The sequence below is a fragment of the Poromitra crassiceps genome (genome assembly GCF_964638095.1).
Source record: "Poromitra crassiceps genome assembly, chromosome: 2".
NCBI classification, from domain to species: domain Eukaryota; kingdom Metazoa; phylum Chordata; class Actinopteri; order Beryciformes; family Melamphaidae; genus Poromitra; species Poromitra crassiceps.
In genome coordinates this window covers 33,603,687-33,624,736 of record NC_139624.1, presented here as the reverse complement: position 1 = coordinate 33,624,736, position 21,050 = coordinate 33,603,687, and the positions used below count along the sequence as shown (strand labels likewise).

The 21,050-nt window shown below is 44.6% G+C and overlaps 1 protein-coding gene across 1 annotated transcript; it reads left to right on the top strand.

The window, feature by feature from the left end:
* Positions 1-466: 466 nt before the first annotated feature.
* tmem168a (transmembrane protein 168a) lies at positions 467-14,192 on the top strand. Its single transcript, XM_083632257.1, has 6 exons — positions 467-509; positions 1,097-2,053; positions 2,294-2,569; positions 5,855-5,997; positions 8,898-9,175; positions 11,873-14,192. The coding sequence occupies exons 2-6, from the start codon at positions 1,226-1,228 to the stop codon at positions 12,421-12,423; spliced, it is 2,076 nt and encodes a 691-aa protein (XP_083488383.1). The 5' UTR covers positions 467-509; positions 1,097-1,225; the 3' UTR covers positions 12,424-14,192.
* Positions 14,193-21,050: the final 6,858 nt, after the last annotated feature.

Here is a 21,050-nt window from a genome sequence, read left to right as displayed (position 1 = left end):
GACCAACCACACCAAAGAGAAGCTGTTGCCTCCAGCAACTTATCCTACAAAAATATCTGTATGGTAGGCTGGATTTATATCATATATATATATAGTTATATAACTAGCAGCCCAAAGTGTGTGTGTGTGTGTGTGTGTGTGTGTGTGTGTGTGTGTGTGTGTGTGTGTGTGTGTGTGTGTGTGTGTGTGTGTGTGTGTGTGTGTGTGTGTGTGTGTGTGTGTGTGTGTGTGTGTGTGTGAGAGAGAGAGAGAGAGAGAGAGAGAGAGAGAGAGAGAGAGAGAGAGAGAGAGAGAGAGAGAGAGAGAGAGAGAGAGAGAGAGAGAAAGAATAACTTGGGACGTACACTTCACTTGGGAAGAGCCAAATTGGGTGAAAGTGCACCCTTTACATTAGGATAAGGGACAAGTGTTGTGTTTCATTAGTTTTGACACTTGTGAGGTGCCGTAGTTTTGAATCCGGATTGCGGAAGTACCGTCTGCTGAAGAAAGTTGCATCCAACAAACAAAATGTAAGCAATCCTTTCCGTCACTGTTCGTTCTAACGTTTTGTTTTACGATGGGGACTTCAAATTGTTCCTCGTGTGCTAATTACGGTAGTATTTTCTTCTTTGTAACAGATGAATGTAAGGTTATGCACGTAAAAGCGACATTAGTGAGATGTAACCTACTTAAATGTCACTGTTAAGTTAGCAGCGAAGCTAGCTAAAGTTAGCAAACTTACTGGTTCCAATGCCACATCGTCAGAGGTTGACAGCAGGGCGCAGTCTGTTTTGGACGTGGATGAGTTGAGTAACGTAACTAACGCTAGATAGATTTAAATCGTGTCAAAACGGTCTGCTGTTCAACTGTGATAATAATAATATTCACTTCACAAGGAATGTGTGCACACAATGTTGACGATGATTATCAAACACTGGACGTAGCAAGGTTAGGTAACAAAAATGACAATTATTTTTGCCACTTTGTCTGGAAGTAAAATAGCTAACGTTAATAACTAGTAATTCAATTAATTTAATCAATTAATTAAAGTTAACAACTTAACACTTGTTAATATACCTATATACATCAATAACATTTCTGTTTAAATTCTTCACAGGGGTTGATTTTGCAGAATGTCATCAAGAGGCGTAGCCCTCAGTTTACAGATCTTTTGTGCAAGTGGACTAACAGACACAAAACTCTAGCCATTAGAGAGGGAGACTGATCAGTCGCTGTCAGCTCAGCCATGGCTCGGGAGGAAGAGGAGCTGATAGCCGATGGACCCAAGGAGGTGGACATGTTTACATCAGTGCGTTGCCTGGGTTACCTGTCCAGTGTCAACCTGCTTGTGGCGGTGTGCGTGGGCATGTACGTGCGCTGGGAGGTGACAGACGAACCTATGATTCTGGTTATCTTCATCCTGGGCCTCTTTGTCTTAGGAATAGCCAGCATCCTCCACTACTACTTTGCTATGGAGAAAGCCAGCCTCAGCCTGTTCCACCTGTGGTTTGGCTTTCTACTCGGCCTCCTGTGCTTCCTCAACAGCCCAGCCTTGGATCAGAATGTCAAGGAGCAGGTCACCAACTATCTCCTCCTGGCTAGTGTAGCTATGAGAACTGTATGGGCACTGACTGAGCGGATATGCAGCTCTGTCCGATACAAACCTACATTGCTAACTTCTGCTGAGCTTCTGGAGCTCCTAGGATTCAGCATCGCCAGCACTACCATGCTTCTGGACAAGTCGGTCGCCATAAGCGGCTTGGTCATCGCTCTGGGGGCTCTCATCGTGGACTTGAGGGTTAAATCGCTCCTGGCTTTGCCCAACCTAGTGTGTTTTGCCTTGGTTACTTCTCTTGTATTTTTCCAGGCCTTGGGCATCACAGCCAACCCCTATGCCCTGGGCTGCTACCTGGGCAGGCTGCTGTGTGAGCCCATGCTGGATGTGTACTTCAGCGGGCTGGGGCCCAGCGATCGCTGGCTGCCGGTGCTGTCCCTAGGGAGGGTGTGGAGGCGGCTGTCCCTGCTACCTCTGAGTCTGGCTGAGCTGGCCTTCTTTGTCCTGGCTGCCTTAAAGGTATACGCAGCAATTTATGAAAATTGTGGTGTGAGGAAATTGACATTTACATTATGTTTCTATGTGACTCTCAATGAAGAATGAGGAGCTAAGCAAACTCAGTCATTTCTCAAAATACGATTTCTAGCCCTTATAAATCAGTTTTCTTGCCTAATGATTGGGGTTTTGTATAGCCTGGTTACATAATGTTAAACCTGTGTTTAATGGCGCTGTTCTGTTCAATACATTTGTCTTCCCCAGCTCGGCCACCTGGAGCTGTGGTACCTGGTGATCCCAGGCTTCTGTGTGTTTGGCCTCTTCTGGTCCATCTGCCACATCGTTCTGCTGATCACACTGTGGGGCTTCCACACCAAGCTGAGCGAGTGCCAGAAGGCCTGGCGCTCTCAGCGATCTGGTAGCCGGAGTCTGGACCGAGTCATGGCCTCCAGGGGTATTCGACACTTCTGCCTCATTTCAGAACGCCTGGTTTTCTTTAGTCTGCTGTCAACGGCCATACTGGGGGCTGTATCCTGGCAGGTAGGAATGCTAATAGCTGAGATAATATTACTAGCAATAATAATAACTAGGACTGCAATCAGTCATAGACAGGGCCGGCACATGTAGCCTAAAAGGAAAAAGAGAGTTACAGTAAAGAAAGCACAGCATCACCCAGGACTCGAACTCACAACCTTTGACACCAAGGGCAAATTATGAACTTGTTGGGCAACCAGCAGGGTGCATGATAAGATCTGTTCATCCATATTAAGGCAGATTTTTCAAACTATTGCCTAATATTCAGTTTTCAAGATACTATTCTGAGAATGTGCATACTTTAGAGACAGCATAGACATGGCAATTTATTTGTACAAGAATTGAATCCTCCAGTTAAAAACTGATGTGTATTGATATATTTTTGTATTAAATTTTGTATGTTTCAGCGATCAAGGGTTAAGACAGAAAAATATGTTATATTACATGAAGATTGGACATCAAGTAAGCAGCAATTCATCGTGGCTCTGCTCTGTACAGTATCATTTACAGTCATTTTGATGAGCTGTGGGCTAAATTTTTGATGAGTCTAAATGAAAAACCCCACAATAGTTTTAGTTGGGCAGGTCTAATGATGCTCTGTAGTGATTTCCATGAAATTTGAGCAAAGTATGTGGGACTAGTTCGATTTAATTAGTTTAGAGTAGTGGATGTAATTTAGTAGCCTAGGTACCAATGTATGAAAGATGCTGCCGGCCCCAAATAATGCATGATTAAAACTTAACAAAGTTAGAAAGTGTTGCGATAACAACTTATTCTATACACAATTCATTGCCCTAATGCTCTACGTAAGATACATACTGTAACAATCACAAATTGAGTGCATCAAAATCCCTTCTCCTTTCATCCTTTCAAGAATTTGGAAAATTGTCATTGACAACAATGTTCCAAATGCAATATAGTGTGCACAGTGCATGTCTAAGGGTATGCTTAAATTCATCATAGTTGTCACGATAGGCCTGTGACTGGAAAAGCTCTAAGCTGGTGGCTCAGTGGTTTGGCACTCGCCTCGCAGGACTTTCTGTGTGCCGTTTGTTCTCCCCGTTTTTCTGATTGTTTGTTCCTCTTTCCTCCCACAGTCCAAAGACATGTATTAGGGTGGGTATCGCAAGTTTCGTCTTGATACAATGAATATATCGATTATTTGCACAATATATTTGCTGATATCGCAAAGTCTGACACGGTAGGATTTCTATTCGATATGAGACGATACCTACATGTATGCCCAGTTACATTTATGTCGACTCACAAAAAGCAACTAAAATATGATTTGACAATTTTATTTCTGAGCTCTTCCAGATATTTAAATGAAAAACAATCTATTTTTAATTAAAACGTTCACTATAAAGTGCCACATTTCTCTTGCAAATTATTTTTATCAGCTAACGCTCACCTTTCAATTATGAACATAAGCCATGCACATCTATGCTTCGTCACCTTGGATTTACAATGTGTACGACGATATGACGATATATATTGATGTTTTCACGATCGACGATGTATCGATATACATATATATCAATGTATCTTCCCACCCATAACATGCAGATCAGATTAATTGGAGACTCTAAATTGCCCATAGATGTGGCTTTATTTGATGCAAATGGTAATGACATAATGTATGATGTGGTATGTAAAGCCTTTTGAAACAGATTGTGTAAAAGGGATATATAAACAAACTTGACTTAGCTACGTTCTACAGGTCAGAATCGTTACTCTCTTAGAATACATCATACTGTAGATCATTGCTAGAGCCCTGCTGTACTTTGAGTTTCATGACAGCGCTGTACATAAACATATTGCACCCATAACCCCTGGAGAGAGATGCTAGTGACGATGTGTAGTTATTAGTTGCTCTCTAAGCTGAGGGGACTGCTGCTCTCAAGCATAACAAATTTAATTAGCAATTTAATATCCCTAATACTTGTATAAAGAGCAGCAATAACTTATTTAGCCTTATTAGACGTTTACCTTGCTCGAGTCTCAGGGGCCTGAGTCCTCATTTGAGATCAGCATACCGTTGGTGCTAGTGGCAAATTTGCTGGAGAAAATGGGAGCTGTCAGTGCTGACATATCAGAAAGTTCCCTCTCAGCTCTTGTGGGGCTTTGAGACATTACAGCTACGGTAGTTATTAATAAACCTAGCCTAAGCTCTCTGAACATAAAGTTTGTGTGCGTGTGTGTGCCATCAACTTATTGTTAAAAAAATGTAAGTGGCATACGACTTACAACTTGAGTTCAACAACACATTTTTATGGCCTGTTAGAACACGGCTCTCTTGAATACTCGATTCTGATTGGTCAATCAACAATATTCACCGGTCATTATTTCTCGACAACCGACCGCTGCTCTGCCACACCTGGATTAATCAGTTGATAAGAGCATTTTGTCTGCAGACACTACTAATTAGGCCAACCAGTTGCAGCTGTGGTGTCTTGTGTGCCAATTATGAATGAAACCGCTTTGTCGTTGAAAACGCTATTAAAAAATCTATTTGAATAATTATTTTGGTCAGATTATTGAATGATTTAGTTGTAGGCCGTGTTCTAAGCGGGATAATGTATATTGAGGCGGTGATTACTGGGAAATAATGACCTTCAGGTGAACGATTAAGCCCTCCGCTGGCGCGTCGGGCTCAATCCACCTGTCGGTCATTATTTCCCCCGTAATCACCGCCTCAATATACATTATCCCTTACTTATACCCTAGGCAGCTTACTATCTTTTACAAACCCAAGTGTGGGTCCACTTAACCATGCACCTGGTATTGATTTGCACTCAAAAGACATGGCAAGGAGTCTTATTTCGATACAACATTGTACTATTGGGGGGAATGACTTTTGGAGGATGCTAAATTGCATTGCATATCATCACAATGACTCAAGAAATTGGTTGCACTTAAAGCTCAATTTGTGAGTATTTTGTCTCACAAATTGTATTCAATGTTTTGTGTCTGTTTGTCCATGCATATGCTAGTGTGTGTGCCACAGTGGCAGCATGCATCTTTGTATTACTTTGTGTACGCACCAATACACTCACCTGGAACAATTCCTAGGCTTTGAATGAATACTTGCAGTGTAGTTATGTTTAGTCTGTTGTCGTACAGTGCTTCCTGTCTGCATTTAGTGATGTCATGTTTTGTTACCTACAGTGTGTCAGTCCCACGTTGTGTCATTGGTCTGTTAATGTGTCAGGCTCTACTTGGTAAATAAATGTGATTTTGAATCTGATATGTGTATGTGGACTCATCCGGCCTGTTTTGTCTTGTTTTCAGCCCTCCAATGGCCTCTTCCTTAGTGCTCTGCTGGTGGTGCTGCCTCTGGAGTCTCTGGCCCACGGTTTGTTCCATGAGCTGGGCAGCTGCCTGGGGGGCACCTGTGTTGGCTACGCCCTGGTCATTCCTACCGCTTTCTGCAGGTACTAGAGAGCGAACAGAGACAGACATGCACCAGATGCATAGACCAACGCACACTTGAATCATTTATGTTTTACATTAGAGATGCGTATCACAAGGACATGCACTCTGCCTAGGTGCAGCTGTTTACAAGACTTGCCAGTTATGTATGGGTTTGTTTTTCAGTCTCTCTACATACTGAAAAAATCATCACAATGCACCGAGGGCCAATCTGAACCACGTTGGTCGAAGCCTTCGTTGGCATATAGGCGCTGGCACATGCGATCACTCATTCCAAGTCCCTCTGCAGTGAACACAAAACCAACTGGATAAATAGACCAATAACTATGCATAAACATGCTGCTAATGTTTGGGCCCTTGTGGGATCGTTCCAGTGCTTCCTCCCCGCATACTAAGTCGTTCAGCTGGAGCAGTGTTAGCCATTAGCTGCTGCTGATGCCTCTCCCAGAGCCTCTCAGTTGGCCAAACACCTTTCCAATATCATAGGCCTAGTTAGTTTTGATGATCTCATATCTCCATACTGTGCGCTGTACTCCACGGCCGTATGTTGACTGTTTTTATGCCCGGGTCCTCAGCACCCCGTGTTTGAGTGCCATTGGATTATTTAGAAATGCAGCCTCTGGTCCAGCGGTGCCCCGAATGTCAGACACGTTTGGCTGGTGAACATGTATATGACCACTCTCTGTATATTGAACTTCTTTAGCTGGCAGTTAGCTTTAGCATTCAGAAGGGATGCCAGCTCCCAGTGCTTAGTTCTTACGGTGATTTTGGATGCAGGTCCATGTCCTATTGGAGCTGCGGGCGCTCTGTATGCCGAGGCTGTATGCCCATGGTCCATAGGGAGGGCTGAGAGCATGATGAGAATGCAGCGGTGTATAATCGGCTGTTTGATGGCTGCAGATCATGTTTTCACAATGACGAGACGAGCCCCACAGGGAGAGAGAGAGAGAGAGAGAGAGAGAGAGAGAGAGAGAGAGAGAGAGAGAGAGAGAGAGAGAGAGAGAGAGAGAGAGAGAGAGAGAGAGAGAGAGAGAGAGAGAGAGAGAGAGAGAGAGAGAGAGAGAGAGAGAGAGAGAGAGAGAGAGAGAGAGAGAGAGGTCAGATTGGTGGGTGAGAAGGAGGGAGAAGACACAAGGAGAGGAAAGAGATTGCAAACAGACAGGGAGTGGTGATAAACGCAAAAAGGGATAGACAGAGCAAAGGAGAGTGAGGGATTGTGAATGACGGAGGGGTGGAGCTCTGACTGAGCGAGCTGTGGAGAAGAAAGGGACATTTTTTTCTTTTTTTTAGGATGAGAGAGAGAGAGAGAGTGAATGCTGAGAAATGTGGCCTGAATCTCAACTACGAGCCCTCAGTCTCTTTGGCACAACGAGATCAGAGAAGATTAGATGGCTTAAAGCCTTTGACACACTGTTCCAGACGAAAGATGACCAACGTGAAAGAAACGTGGAGATATCTTTGGGCGTGGCTCCAAAAACGCTGTGAGAGAGGTTCAAAGACGGCCATTGTCACAGTCTTGCGACCGAAGATAGCCTAGGACGAATTCAGACACAGTTAAAAATATAGTGTGACAGCTATGGCAATGTCTGATAACAACCAATAGAAATGCTGCATGATCATATCAATATATCGACGCAAATGCTAGTAGAGGAGGCTAATAAATAGTTCACGTTACCTCAAGCTCACTCGTAAAATTGACATCCCATGTTGGCCTCTGTTCCCTATATGCGCGCTGCTGACGTTTGATTCTTGCGTGTGTATCATTGTGTATTATATCTGACTGACAGGTATTGACGGAGAGACGTGCGGCGTAATCGTACAGTCTCCACACATCAAACCTGACGTCGTACCAAAGTTTATTAGATCAAATGTCGCACAGTGTGGCCTGCAATAAACTTATAAGATGACTCAAATCTTCCAGTCTGTAGGCGGCTTTAGGTGAACGCTGAGTTTGCTGGGCCAGGTGGAGGTTGCAGCATGTCGTATTTTGACAAACTATAATATATATCTTTAGACCAGGGAATGTACAAGTTAGCAATCCAGGTTTTACTGTAAACTGTAAACAAGGAAACAATAACATTCACATTTAATTCTCTCCGAATGCTGATTCATACAATTTAGTATTCAACTTTGGGCAAAAGTTTCATCTTCTTTTAAAACTACTGTATGAACAGAATTCTTAGCTAGTCTAATTCTGATCACATGTTATGAAGAATATGTCCGCTTTGGCTTTCAAAAAATAATCACTTTACTGCCAGTCTACTGACAAGGAACACATGGGGAAATCAATCTCATCTCATCCACAATAGATAAACTCTCACCTGTCCTTGTCAAGGTTGGGTGGTTATGGGGGCACAGGGACTGATATGACAGCTGAGTTATGCAAATGTATATAGGAGTGAAGAATGCCTCTGTCATCCGCTTGGCCATGAATAACACCAGGTACAGAGATGTAAAAAAAAAAAGGGGATGACTGCATTGACATTGAGTAGCGGCTAGCCTTGACTTATTATTACATCTCTTTGCCCTCAACTCTCTTTCGTGTTCTCATTCTCAGTTCTCCTGCTCAATTCTCCTCACTCCTCCTCTTCTCTCCCCTCAACTCTTTCTTCAAATTCCTTTCAAAATTCTCACTTTATTCTTTAGGCTTCTTTCCTTAGGCTAATGGTCCAGCACTCCTCCTTTCTCCTCTCACCCTCTCCATCTCCTCTTTCCCCAGCAGAGGGTGAGCCTACCCTACTGTGTCAAACTATCACCTTTTCACTCATATCTCTCTCTCCCTCTCCCATCTCCACTACTTGTGACAACCAGGCCAGCTCTCCTCACAGTAGATGAACAAGTTGAATTCTGCCACCTCTTTCTCATCCTCCTGTCTTCTCTCCCTCATGCCTCCTCTATCCAGCGCCGACGGCCAGCCCAGCCTCCTCCCCCCTGAGCAAGGCCAAGAGTTGAACCTGCGCTCCACCGGGATGCTGAACAGCGTGCAGCGCCTCTTCTCCCACCACATGATCCAGACGTTTGGCTGCGACTACTCCACCAGCGGCGTAACACTGGAGGCCGTGCAGACCAAGCTGCGCAACTTCCTGGAGCTGCGCACGGCAGATGGGCCGCGCCACGACACCTATCTGGTTTTCTACAGTGGGCACACGCACCGCGGCACAGGAGCCTGGGCCTTGACTGGTGAGGGCCCACATCTGTTGTCTTTCTTTCTTTCTTTCTTTCTTTCTTTTTTTCTGTCTTCTGGTTCCAGACTCCTAGCATCCCACCCACTCTTCAGGTTTTGTTCAAAGATTCAGAGAGTCTAGTGTTGCTCTGGTCAACAGCCATTTGTGCATTTTATTTACCGTAGTTATTTAGTAAAAGACTACCAACATTCATAAAGTTAAATACACTTAGCATTAAGGCTGAATTATACTCGACCAAGCTCGTTGGGGGTGGGGCCCCGCAAGTCTCCGTGCAGACCCCGCGCTGGGGTTGATGCCATTATACTCAGAAAGTGATCAGCATGTATTGTACAATGGTAATAGTGAGAACAGCCCGTGGAAAAGTCACAATGAAACGCTATTATGTGCAGTACTGAGTGCGCTTTCACTCTCAAACGACCCCACATCAGCACATAAAGGAATCACCAAATTTGTTTTTACTGAATAGCCGTTTTACTTCTCAGCCCTGATTGCCTACTCTGTGATGCTTTTAATCTCTCTCAATAATGCTCTCAACACAACACATTTACTTGGTGAAATGACTAAAAATGAACAGTTGCAAATCAAAGTTTATAGCCTACCACATGGGTCAAGAAATGTGGCGAAAACACAGCTCAGTGTTCAGGGCTCAGTGGCTTGAAAGTGGCCATGTTTGGAGAGAAGCCGTGCGTTGCTCGCGCTGTTAGAAAAAAAATCATGCACAAGGCGAGCGCCCGACGGAGCTAGCGAATAACCACGCCCAACAAATTTACGTCATTTGACGCGCCCAGCCCGCGCTCCACCCACGCGCCCTTCACGGCAGGGTGAGCATAATTCAAGCTTTAGTGTAAATGCGGCCATATGGCCATATACACCAGTCACTAGTGATTGATTTGGGGAGGCAGTATGTATTATTTTTATTTTAGGGATACACCGATTGCTCTTGGCCGGTTCCGTTTTCAGATTTTTGAATAGTCTGACTTGCCGATTTTCTTTCTAAGAACAATAATTGACAGCTTACACAAACATTTTTGTAACTTTGGGAAGGTTCTGTGAATGTTCCAGACAGTCTGTGGTGTGGTGACAGGAGAAGGTTCTGTGAATGTTCCAGACAGTCTGTGGTGTGGTGACAGGAGAAGGTTCTGTGAATGTTCCAGACAGTCTGTGGTGACAGAAGGTTCTGTGAATGTTCCAGACAGTCTGTGGTGACAGAAGGTTCTGTGAATGTTCCAGACAGTCTGTGGTGACAGAAGGTTCTGTGAATGTTCCAGACAGTCTGTGGTGACAGAAGGTTCTGTGAATGTTCCAGACAGTCTGTGGTGACAGAAGGTTCTGTGAATGTTCCAGACAGTCTGTGGTGACAGAAGGTTCTGTGAATGTTCCAGACAGTCTGTGGTGACAGAAGGTTCTGTGAATGTTCCAGACAGTCTGTGGTGACAGGAGCACTCCCTCAACACAAAGGAGAATCACAGTGGGTTCACACAGTTGCAGCTCTAGCTCTTCTGTTCAGAGAATACTTGCCACATTATCTCTGCATGGTGCTGCAAACAAGGAAACAAAAATCCCAATTAAAGATCATCACTTGATCACTTCCCTATGTTGCAATTATAGGTTCTCTAGGTTATTCAAATTTTTCAGTAGTGTGTATAGGTAGTATTATTATTACTAGCAAAATACCTGTGCAGTGACATCCCTGTGGAGGCATCGCAGCCATTGTGCAGCATCTCAAGTTCGGCCATTAATCGGCCCTAATTACCGAATAAAAAAATCTTACTCCGTTAGGTCACCTGCAGGGGTGCTCCTTACACTTCCTGAAAGATTCAGCGCGATCGCATGTAAAATGGCATAGCTGTGGCCGAACATAATTTCTGCTCACACACACACACACACACACACACATACACATACACAGACTTCGTATTCTTATTATAGGATAGGATTACTAAGCTAAATTAAACAGTAGAGCGATGAAATAATTATTTTTTCATTAATCTGTTGATCATAGTGGTTAGGTTACATACCGACAAATGCTTTAATAATCCAGTAATGCTGTTTACAAATTTGCATGTTGTAATTTTCTACTGATAATAACACAAAGCACTCCTTAGTGGAGCTGCACTTCTGTCCTATTTACTTCCAACTCTTTTCCCCCTTTCCTAGTACTTAAAAGTAAACCATTTAGGGTAAAAGGTAAAAAAAAAAGATATTTTGTGATCTAGGAATTATTATTCTGTTGTTAAAGTAATTGAAATCTGTGGGGGGGGAAGTAGAGAGAATTTTCAAAAAAGGTGACGCGTGAAGTTCTGATTAATTCTGAGCAATGCGGTGTGTGACAGTATTGGGTTTGAGCCGCCAGCAGAACAACAAGCTGTCTATGTATGTGTGTGTGTTTGTGATGGCAGCAGGGTGGCTTAGTGGCTCCAGACATGATCCTGCAACTGAAAATGTACACCCCTGCAACAGCCAACGTGTCCATCAACAGCTATGTGTCCCTGGCCTGAACAAGAATAGTTGCTCCGTACTTGAGTGTCAACTAAATGCCAAACAATGAAATGCTACACACGCACGCACGCACACACACACACACACACACACACACACACACACACACACACACACACACACACACACACACTCAGTTCAATATTGTGATACTTATGCCATGTATCTGGTTTATCCCCCTCCTCCGCTGCAGGGGGCGAAAGTCTCCATCTGGCCCAGCTACTGGAGTGGTGGAAGGAGAGGAACGCGGGTCACTGCGCCCGTCTCATCCTCGTCCTGGACACGGAGAACTCGCTCCCCTGGGTGAAGGAGGTGCGCAGGGTGGACGGCATTTACGTAGCTGTCCAGGGGGCAGAGCTGAGCCCCACCGACGGGGACGCGGAAGCCGGCGACACCCCGCGTCTCGGCGACTTCACCTCCGAGTGGGTGGAGTTCAACTGCAACCCGGAAAGTGACACCCAGTGGTCGGAAAAGGGAAGGACAGTGACAGCCGCCTACGGCGTGTCTAAACGCTGGAGCGACTACACGCTCCACCTGCCCACAGGAAGCGATGTAGCCAAGCACTGGAAGACCCACTTCCCCAAGGCTACCTATCCTATGGTGCACCTGTCCAACTGGTGCTGTGGCCTCAACCTGTTCTGGCTGTGTGGCATGTGTCTGCGCTGCTTCAGGAGGTTTAAACTAGCCTGGTTCCCCCCCACCGTCCTGGACACTGGCCAGGGCATCAAACTGGTGCACTCATAGATATGAGACGTTCTAATGTGCCTTTTGACTCTGGAAGTTTGGGTTTTTAAAGCTGGAGTTGCCTTGTTGGGCGATGTACAGTATATACCAAAGGAAAAATAATATAAGGGTTATAGACATAGTTTACCACTTCAATTCAATGATGTAATCATAGAAATTCAGTCAGTGAAGTCAAAGTGGGGAAGCAAAGATTGACCCAATAGTTGCACAAGCTGTTTTACAGCAAAACATTTCCTGGGTTTGATACTTTGATTGAACTCCATGGCATCTTTTCTTATTATTACTGTTTGGGTAGTTTGCTGTTGTGAGGCAATGAAAATCCAATTAAAATAATGGAATTCCCGTGTGTAATTCAGACAAATTCAGTAGTACTGCTGCTGTATGCTCTGTACAGAATGGTAAAAAAAAAAGATGCTACAATCACAATGGAATTTTTTTTTTTTTTGTAAAACCAATATTGAGTACAATTCAGATTCCTCATTTATAGTTCCTATATCCAAGAGGCGGTAGAAGTTACTAAAATTGTACAGTTTGTAAGAGCTTTACTTTGGGACAGTGTGTAATATTTTTTTCAATACGCAGTAAATAATTAACATAATTCTTATGCTATTACTGCAGCATTTTCTTTGGGGAGGTTTTTCTGGATATCTTTGGTTATCTATCACGTCAACTTTTGTACACTTCTGTATTTTAAGAGTGCCTTAAAATGTCTTGACGCTGCATCTGGGATCATCTTTATTAAGAGGATGCTTCTTTATATATTTATACCCTTGTCTTAACCCCTCCACACACACACACACACACTTTGTTTTTCTTTTTTTTACATTGAGAGGATTTAGCTGAAAGGGTGTAACCACCAGCCCACCCTGTCACTCTTGCTGTGGGATCGTTTCATTATAATTTCCAAACGGTTTATATGTCGTTCTTGAACAAACATCAACAATTGGATATGACAGAATATGTTATCTCCAGGCACTTTTGTTTACATGAATGGATTCTATAAGTAGGGGTAGTATGTGTGGGATATACATATACAAGTATATTACATATACAAGTGCTGGTTAAACCCGACTAGACCTGCAACGATTAATCGATTAGTCGATCGACAGAAAATGTATCGACAACTATTTTGATAATCGATTCATCGTTATGAGTACAATTTTATGAGAAAAGGTCTAAATTCTCTAATTCCAGCTTCTTGAATGTGAATATTTTCTGGTTTCTTTACTCCTGTACGACAGTAAACTGATAGTATCTTTGAGTTGTGGACAAAACAAGACATTTGAGAGCATCACCTTGGGCTTTGGGAAACACTGATCGTCATTTGCTACCATGTTCTGACATTTTATAGACCAAACAACTAATCGATTAATCGAGAAAATAATCGACTATGAAAATAATCGTTAGTTGCAGCCCTAAACCCAACATCTTCATTCAGCTTTCTCGCTGGCTTGCGCCACTGCTGTCATTGCCGTCAACATCGACTGTCAAACCGTGGGTTGCCATACAAAGCAGCACATCGTCAGTGCCTTTATTAGTGCACTGACTATAAGAAACTGATCAAAGAAACTTTCTACTCTCACTCTCTGGATTAGATTGCTGCCTTCAGTATGTGGTACACTGTGATGTTTTTGTTAAAGAGGTCAAGTTGTATTTTCCACATAATATGTAATCAGGCTTGTGCCTCGCTCCTTCTGTACTGTTTGTTTGGATGATCCTTCCCAGTGTGGTTTGGGCTAATGACTTTTGTTATGTTTGATAATGTAAGAATTAAACTTGTATAATGAAGTTAAGTGGACATTTCTGTCTTGAGAAATGTAGGGAGGAAATCCAAATGCAGAAGCACTGGATTAGAGAGGAAATAATAGAAGAGACAGAGGAAAGTACAGTATAAGGCAGTGGTGGAGGTAGTCTTATGAATATGGCTGGCTTTACAGACACGGAGTCAATACAGACTCAGCGCTGTGGAGGTGGGCTGGCTTTACAGACACAGAGTCAATACAGACTCAGCGCTGTGGAGATGCTTTACAGACACAGAGTCAATACAGACTCAGCGCTGTGGAGATGCGAGCGTCGCCTGGCAAATATTGGGACTGGGAACGGAAGAAAAACGAGAGCGAGTGGAAAGGGGGAAAATGAGACAACACATGACACACTTTCTCTCTCAGGGAGTTGGTCACCTCGGTTCCTCCCGGCGCCTGCCTGGACAAGTGTTTGAGCTATTGCTCATAGTTCAGGGGTATTTTATTGGTTCTCGCAGAGCAGCCTGGAGGACGCTATTAGGCACAGAGCAAGGTTTTTGGGAAGACCCTGGAGAGATGAAAGCTGACGTTAGAAGCAACATTTCATGTCCGCTTTCAGCTTTAATGCTCGCTGCTCCACGCGCAACGGGTGAAGCAGGGGAGGAACGTGAACCCAAACAACCTTTCGGCACTCTTCACTTCACCGTGCTGCTTAGGCTCATATCTAACCATTAGGTACTGTAAGGAGCATCGAGGCGAGCGAGCGATCCCCACTGCCAATTAGTGAAAAAGACGAATGGTTTATTCAAGTGTAGCAACCAGCGTGTGTGTGTGTGTGTGTGTGTGTGTGTGTGTGTTGGCTTGGGTAGGCTGCTGTTCGCTCAGGTCAGGGATTCATGTATACGGCGGGAATCATTTATGACAATATTAGATTACGGCCCGGATTCATCTCCTAAACTGGATTAGGTCATATAAAAGAGCCAGCAGCCACTGAGGCCCATGTCGATGTGCTGAGTCAGAGTTTGCCACACTAATTCACACACACACACACACACACAACATACCGTAAACACAGATGCACGCACAGATATAACCGAACAGTCTTACACACAGACGTTTCACTCCCTCTGTCTTTCTCGGCCCCTCTCTTCTCCCTCCTGCAGATGAGTCTGTTCTGACTGGGTAATTACAGCTTGTTGTGGGGTGTGCCTGTATTTTCTATTACAGACAGTGTGATGCCCCTGACCCCCCTGCAGGCAGTGTGATGCCCCTGACCCCCCCCCCCCCCTCCTGCAGGCAGTGTGATGCCCCTGACCCCCCCCCCCCCCCTCCTGCAGGCAGTGTGATGCCCCTGACCCCCCCTGCAATTTATGTGGAAAGAAATCATGCTTTTATAGCCCAAGTTACATTTCACCACGGGAAGGGAACATCGCGGCTGCATCTAAATCCCTCCATCTATTATTGTTTATTCAAATCTCTCCATAGGCCCAGTGGGAGGTGGCAATTTGATGCTGGTCTTTGAACAGATAATGAACTGGCTTGAACCGGGTTTCATGCTATGTCCTTTGGTGTGTTAGGGTGGGATTATTCATCATTACATTTACAGGCATGTTAACTCCTCTTTGGTGTGTTAGGGTGGGATTATTCATTATTCCATTTACAGGTGTCTGAACTCCTCTTTGGTGTGTTAGGGTGGGATTATTCATCGTACATTTACAGGCGTGTTAATTCTTTGGTGTGTTAGAGTGGGATTATTCAGCATTACATTTACAGGCGTGTTAACTCCTCTTTGGTGTGTTAGGGTGGGATTATTCATCATTACATTTACAGACGTGTTAACTCTTTGGTGTGTTAGAGTGGGATTATTCAGCATTACATTTACAGGTGTGTTAACTCCTCTTTGGTGTGTTAGGGTGGGATTATTCAGCATTACATTTACAGGCGTGTTAACGCCTCTTTGGTGTGTTAGAGTGGGATTATTCATCGTTACATTTACAGGCGTGTTAACTCCTCTTTGGTGTGTTAGGGTGGGATTATTCATCATTACATTTACAGACGTGTTAACTCTTTGGTGTGTTAGAGTGGGATTATTCATCATTACATTTACAGACGTGTTAACTCCTCTTTGGTGTGTTAGGGTGGGATTATTCATCATTACATTTACAGACGTGTTAACTCTTTGGTGTGTTAGAGTGGGATTATTCATCATTACATTTACAGACGTGTTAACTCCTCTTTGGTGTGTTAGGGTGGGATTATTCATCATTACATTTACAGGCGTGTTAACTCCTCTTTGGTGTGTTAGGGTGGGATTATTCATCATTACATTTACAGGGGTCTGAACTCTGGTGTGTTAGGGTGGGATTATTCATCATTACATTTACAGGCGTCTGAACTCTGGTGTGTTAGGGTGGGATTATTCATCATTACATTTACAGGCGTCTGAACTCTGGTGTGTTAGAGTGGGATTATTCATCGTTACATTTACAGGCGTCTGAACTCCGCGGAGGTCCGGCTTGATAAGCGATTGCTGGCTTTCCGTGCTCATGCTAATGATTGCGAGGCGAAGGTGAGGTTAGCGTGTTCATTCTCTCCGACCGGGCCTTGTCCATCAGTGTGTCTGTCCCACAGGCAGCCCATACATGCTGAACGTCCCCTTCTTCCCACTCGTCCTGAAACAGATGGAGTAATGGGATGAGAGATTATTGATTCAATGCAGCATCTCTGCTCAGACCCCCCCCCCCCCCCCCCCCCCCCCCGTCCTGCTTTTCAGGAGACCTGCTTGCTGTGGCATGCCCGCTGTAGGTCTGACATTGAAATGTCAAAGCCATTATCTCAGATTAGGAGGGCTGAGGATGCGTTTAGCGGCCACTTAACCATGCCATGCTCCCCACTACTCACACAATCATTTGGAAGGGGCTGCCAGAATGTCCCTGCTCCCGGGCTGCTCTCTCGACATGGCAGGTTCTCTGAGAACTTACTTATAGTGGATGTGGTCGTTCCATATCAACCCATTTGCTATTAGATCAGACACTGCATGATTCATGTCTACAACTTGTATATTAGCGGGTACTGTGTGTAGGGTCATTGTGCAGCATGTCACATGACTCATGTCAGGTTGATGGAAAAGGGAGTGCGGCCATATTGGATCTGTACCATACCATCCAGGGGAAGAGGCAATATTCTGAGGGAGGGGGGGGGGGGGGTGGGGGGTTGAGACTTTAATCTCAGAAATTCTAACTTTTCCCCTCAGAATATTACCCGGCTCCCCCTAACTGCAGTGAAGTAAAATCACCTACGAGACCCTAATACTCTTTTTTGTGTGATTACTAACAATTAGAGGAGATCAGGCTAAACATCATAATTGTCATCATTTGGCGAATCTGGATCTTTTTTGTGAGTCAACCATCACTTCACTCCATGTTTATCAGTTCCAAACTAGTCAACGCAAGTTTTTGGTTCAAGCTTTTCCAGCAGGGTATGTTACGGCTATAATCACAAATTCACATCTGCTTTACTGGGAGGCCACACTTTTGATCCCATTAGCAAGCACTTTCAGGATAAGGGGGGTCGAATGTCAACTAAATGTATGGATTTCCAAATCCAAGCCAGAGATGTGAAGAGATTATTCATGGCACAAGGATTAGTTCCTCTGGGTGAGGATTTATAAGCTGCTACAGAAAGTGGTTGGGGAGACCTTGTGGCCTCGGTATATTCCTTCTTGTAAAGTGAAGGCCAAGATATAAGCAGGATAAAGGAATCAATTGTATTTTGTGCATTGTTGTTTAGATGGGAAACCGGGCCACTTCTCTCCTTGTTTGTCATTTTTACAGTTTGTGTCATCAATATAATGGATCGCTGGTTTTGAAGCCGCCCTTAATCAAAATGAACTGCTGTGGATATCGGCTGTTGTAAGCAGCCAAATAGACTTTGTATGTGCCAGATGATGCTGATACGCTTGATTCAATTAAAAGTGTAAATCGGAGGCTAACGAGACTGTCAGCAACCGTGCGATTGGAGGTGGAGTAATTAGCTTGGTTGTCACAGTTGGGTTGAGATGGGACAGGGCTGGGCTGAGCAAGGCTAGTGAAACACATGAGTTTCCTATCCTGACATCTGGGAACCCACACATCTTCTACGTCAGCCAGAGAAAGCTAAGGGAATGATCTTCTACTCTTTTGTGTTGGGCCCATACTATTGTATTTCTTACTAGCTCCTGCTCTGCCTAGTGGCCCCTATTTTCAGTTCAAAGGAAGAGGAATTGTGCAGTGGTGCACTGGTGCTTTTCTCAATACTACCTTTCTTTGTTGAACAACAGGACATTTCATTGTTCTCGAACCTTATTAAGATTTATGCATGCCCTCTGCTCTCTTAAAAAAAAAGATTTAAACCTTGCTCAGTTGATTTCTCCAGAGGAAAATGTCCATAAACAAGAAATATTGAATTTTCATTGTTACAACATAAGCAAGTAAAGCTGCCACTTTATTTGTATAGCACATTTCATACACTCAGGCAATTCAAGATGCTTTAGTAGTAGATTAGTAGCCTAATCAAAAATACAGTAAAGGTAAAAAAAAAAAAAAAAGTACTATTAAAAAGTGCAGAAGTACAGACAAAAGATCCACAATATAAAAGACTTAAAAAGTAAGCGGGTGCGGTTCAAATCAGAAATAGAAATAGAAAGATAAAAGAACACAATACTCGCACTTTTAGATGCATTTTGTAAGTGATTTTTGTGTGAAGTAATGTTCTTGTCCCCTGTCCTTCCTAATTCTATTCTTGATCTGATATTTACATCAGATCTCTACAAGATTCCAATATTTTAAAGCTTGTGTGACCTTAAAATTGACAATGATGCCTAAAATCAGTATCAATACATAGGTTTAGCTTTGTGATGCACAGCAAGGCTATATTCAGTGGCATTTGACCAGGTGACTAGTATAACCCAGCCTGGTAGCCTGGGTTATACTGGACTTGAGTGGATGCTGTGCTGATCATAAGCCAGGCAAGTTTGAATGTTCTTATGAAACAGTAGCTGGTGTCTTCATGACAAAGCCTACAGTAGCCTATGACAAATAGAATGTGAAGTCAGGCAGCAGAAGGTAGCTCAGCTCTGACTCACAGCCTGCCTTGCCTGTCTCTAGCTAATGCAGTGCTGATGCATGACTCACCTAAGCCTGCTCCTCCTATCTTCTCTCTCTGTGTCTGGCTGCTGGTAAGTGGGTTATGGAAACGCATGGGGGTCTCCTCTCAACCATGACATAACAATGCACTCAGGCGCTGCATGGCCAGAGAGACATACCTGTTTATTGCGCTGAAACAAGCAGTCAAAGCTGGCTTTCAGCCTCCCTGAGGCATGGAGACACAAGCAGTCAGCTGGCTTTGAGTGGACCTGAGGCATGGAGAAACAAGCAGTCAGCTGGCTTTGAGTGGACCTGAGGCATGGAGAAACAAGCAGTCAGCTGGCTTTGAGTGGACCTGAGGCATGGAGAAACAAGCAGTCAGCTGGCTTTGAGTGAACCTGAGGCATGGAGAAATAGTCAGCTGGCTTTGAGTGGACCTGAGGCATGGAGAAACAGTCAGCTGGCTTTAAGTGGACCTGAGGCATGGAGAAACAGTCAGCTGGCTTTGAGTGAACCTGAGGCATGGAGAAACAAGTAGTCAGCTGGCTTTGAGTGAACCTGAGGCGTGGAGAAACAGTCAGCTGGCTTTGAGTGAACCTGAGGCATGGAGAAACAGTCAGCTGGCTTTGAGTGGACCTGAGGCATGGAGAAACAGTCAGCTGGCTTTGAGTGGACCTGAGGCATGGAGAAACAGTCAGCTGTCTTTGAGTGGACGTGAGGCATGGAGAAACAAGCAGTCAGCTGGCTTTGAGTGGACCTGAGGCATGGAGAAACCAGCAGTCAGCTGGCTTTGAGTGGACCTGAGGCATGGGGAAACAGTCAGTTGTCTTTGAGTGGACCTGAGGCATGGAGAAACAGTCAGCTGGCTTTGAGTGGACCTGAGGCATGGAGAAACAGTCAGCTGGTTTTGAGTGGACCTGAGGCATGGAGAAACAGTCAGCTGGCTTTGAGTGGACCTGAGGCATGGAGAAACAGTCAGCTGGCTTTGAGTGGACCTGAGGCATGGAGAAACAGTCAGCTGGCTTTGAGTGGACCTGAGGCATGGAGAAACAGTCAGCTGTCTTTGAGTGGACCTGAGGCATGGAGAAACAAGCAGTCAGCTGGCTTTGAGTGGACCTGAGGCATGGAGAAACAGTCAGCTGTCTTTGAGTGGACCTGAGGCATGGAGAAACAATCAGCTGGCTTTCAGTCTACCTGAGGCATGGAGAAACAGTCAGCTGGCTTTGAGTGGACCTGAGGCATGGAGAAACAGTCAGCTGGCTTTCAGTGGACCTGAGGCATGGAGAAACAGTCAGCTGGCTTTGAGTGGACCTGAGGCATGGAGAAACAGTCAGCTGGCTTTGAGTGGACCTGAGGCATGGAGAAACAGTCAGCTGGCTTTCAGTCTACCTGAGGCATGGAGAAACAGTCAGCTGGCTTTGAGTGGACCTGAGGCATGGAGAAACAGTCAGTTGCTTTGAGTGGACCTGAGGCATGGATAAACAGTCAGTTGCTTTGAGTGGACCTGAGGCATGGAGAAACAAGCAATCAGCTGGCTTTGAGTGGACATGAGGTATGGAGAAACAAGCAGTCAGCTGGCTTTGAGTGGACCTGAGGCATGGAGAAACAGTCAGCTGGCTTTGAGTGAACCTGAGGCATGGAGAAACAGTCAGCTGGCTTTCAGTCTACCTAAGACATGGAGAAACAGTCAGCTGGCTTTGAGTGGACCTGAGGCATGGATAAACAAGCAGTCAGCTGGCTTTGAGTGGACCTGAGGCATGGA

Coding starts and splice junctions, on each gene's coding strand:
- tmem168a (XM_083632257.1), top strand. CDS start 1,226: ATGGCTCGGGAGGAAGAGGAGCTGATAGCCGATGGACCCAAGGAGGTG. Junction 2,054..2,293: donor TTGTCCTGGCTGCCTTAAAG/GTATACGCAGCA, acceptor TGTCTTCCCCAG/CTCGGCCACCTGGAGCTGTG. Junction 9,176..11,872: donor AGGAGCCTGGGCCTTGACTG/GTGAGGGCCCAC, acceptor CCTCCGCTGCAG/GGGGCGAAAGTCTCCATCTG.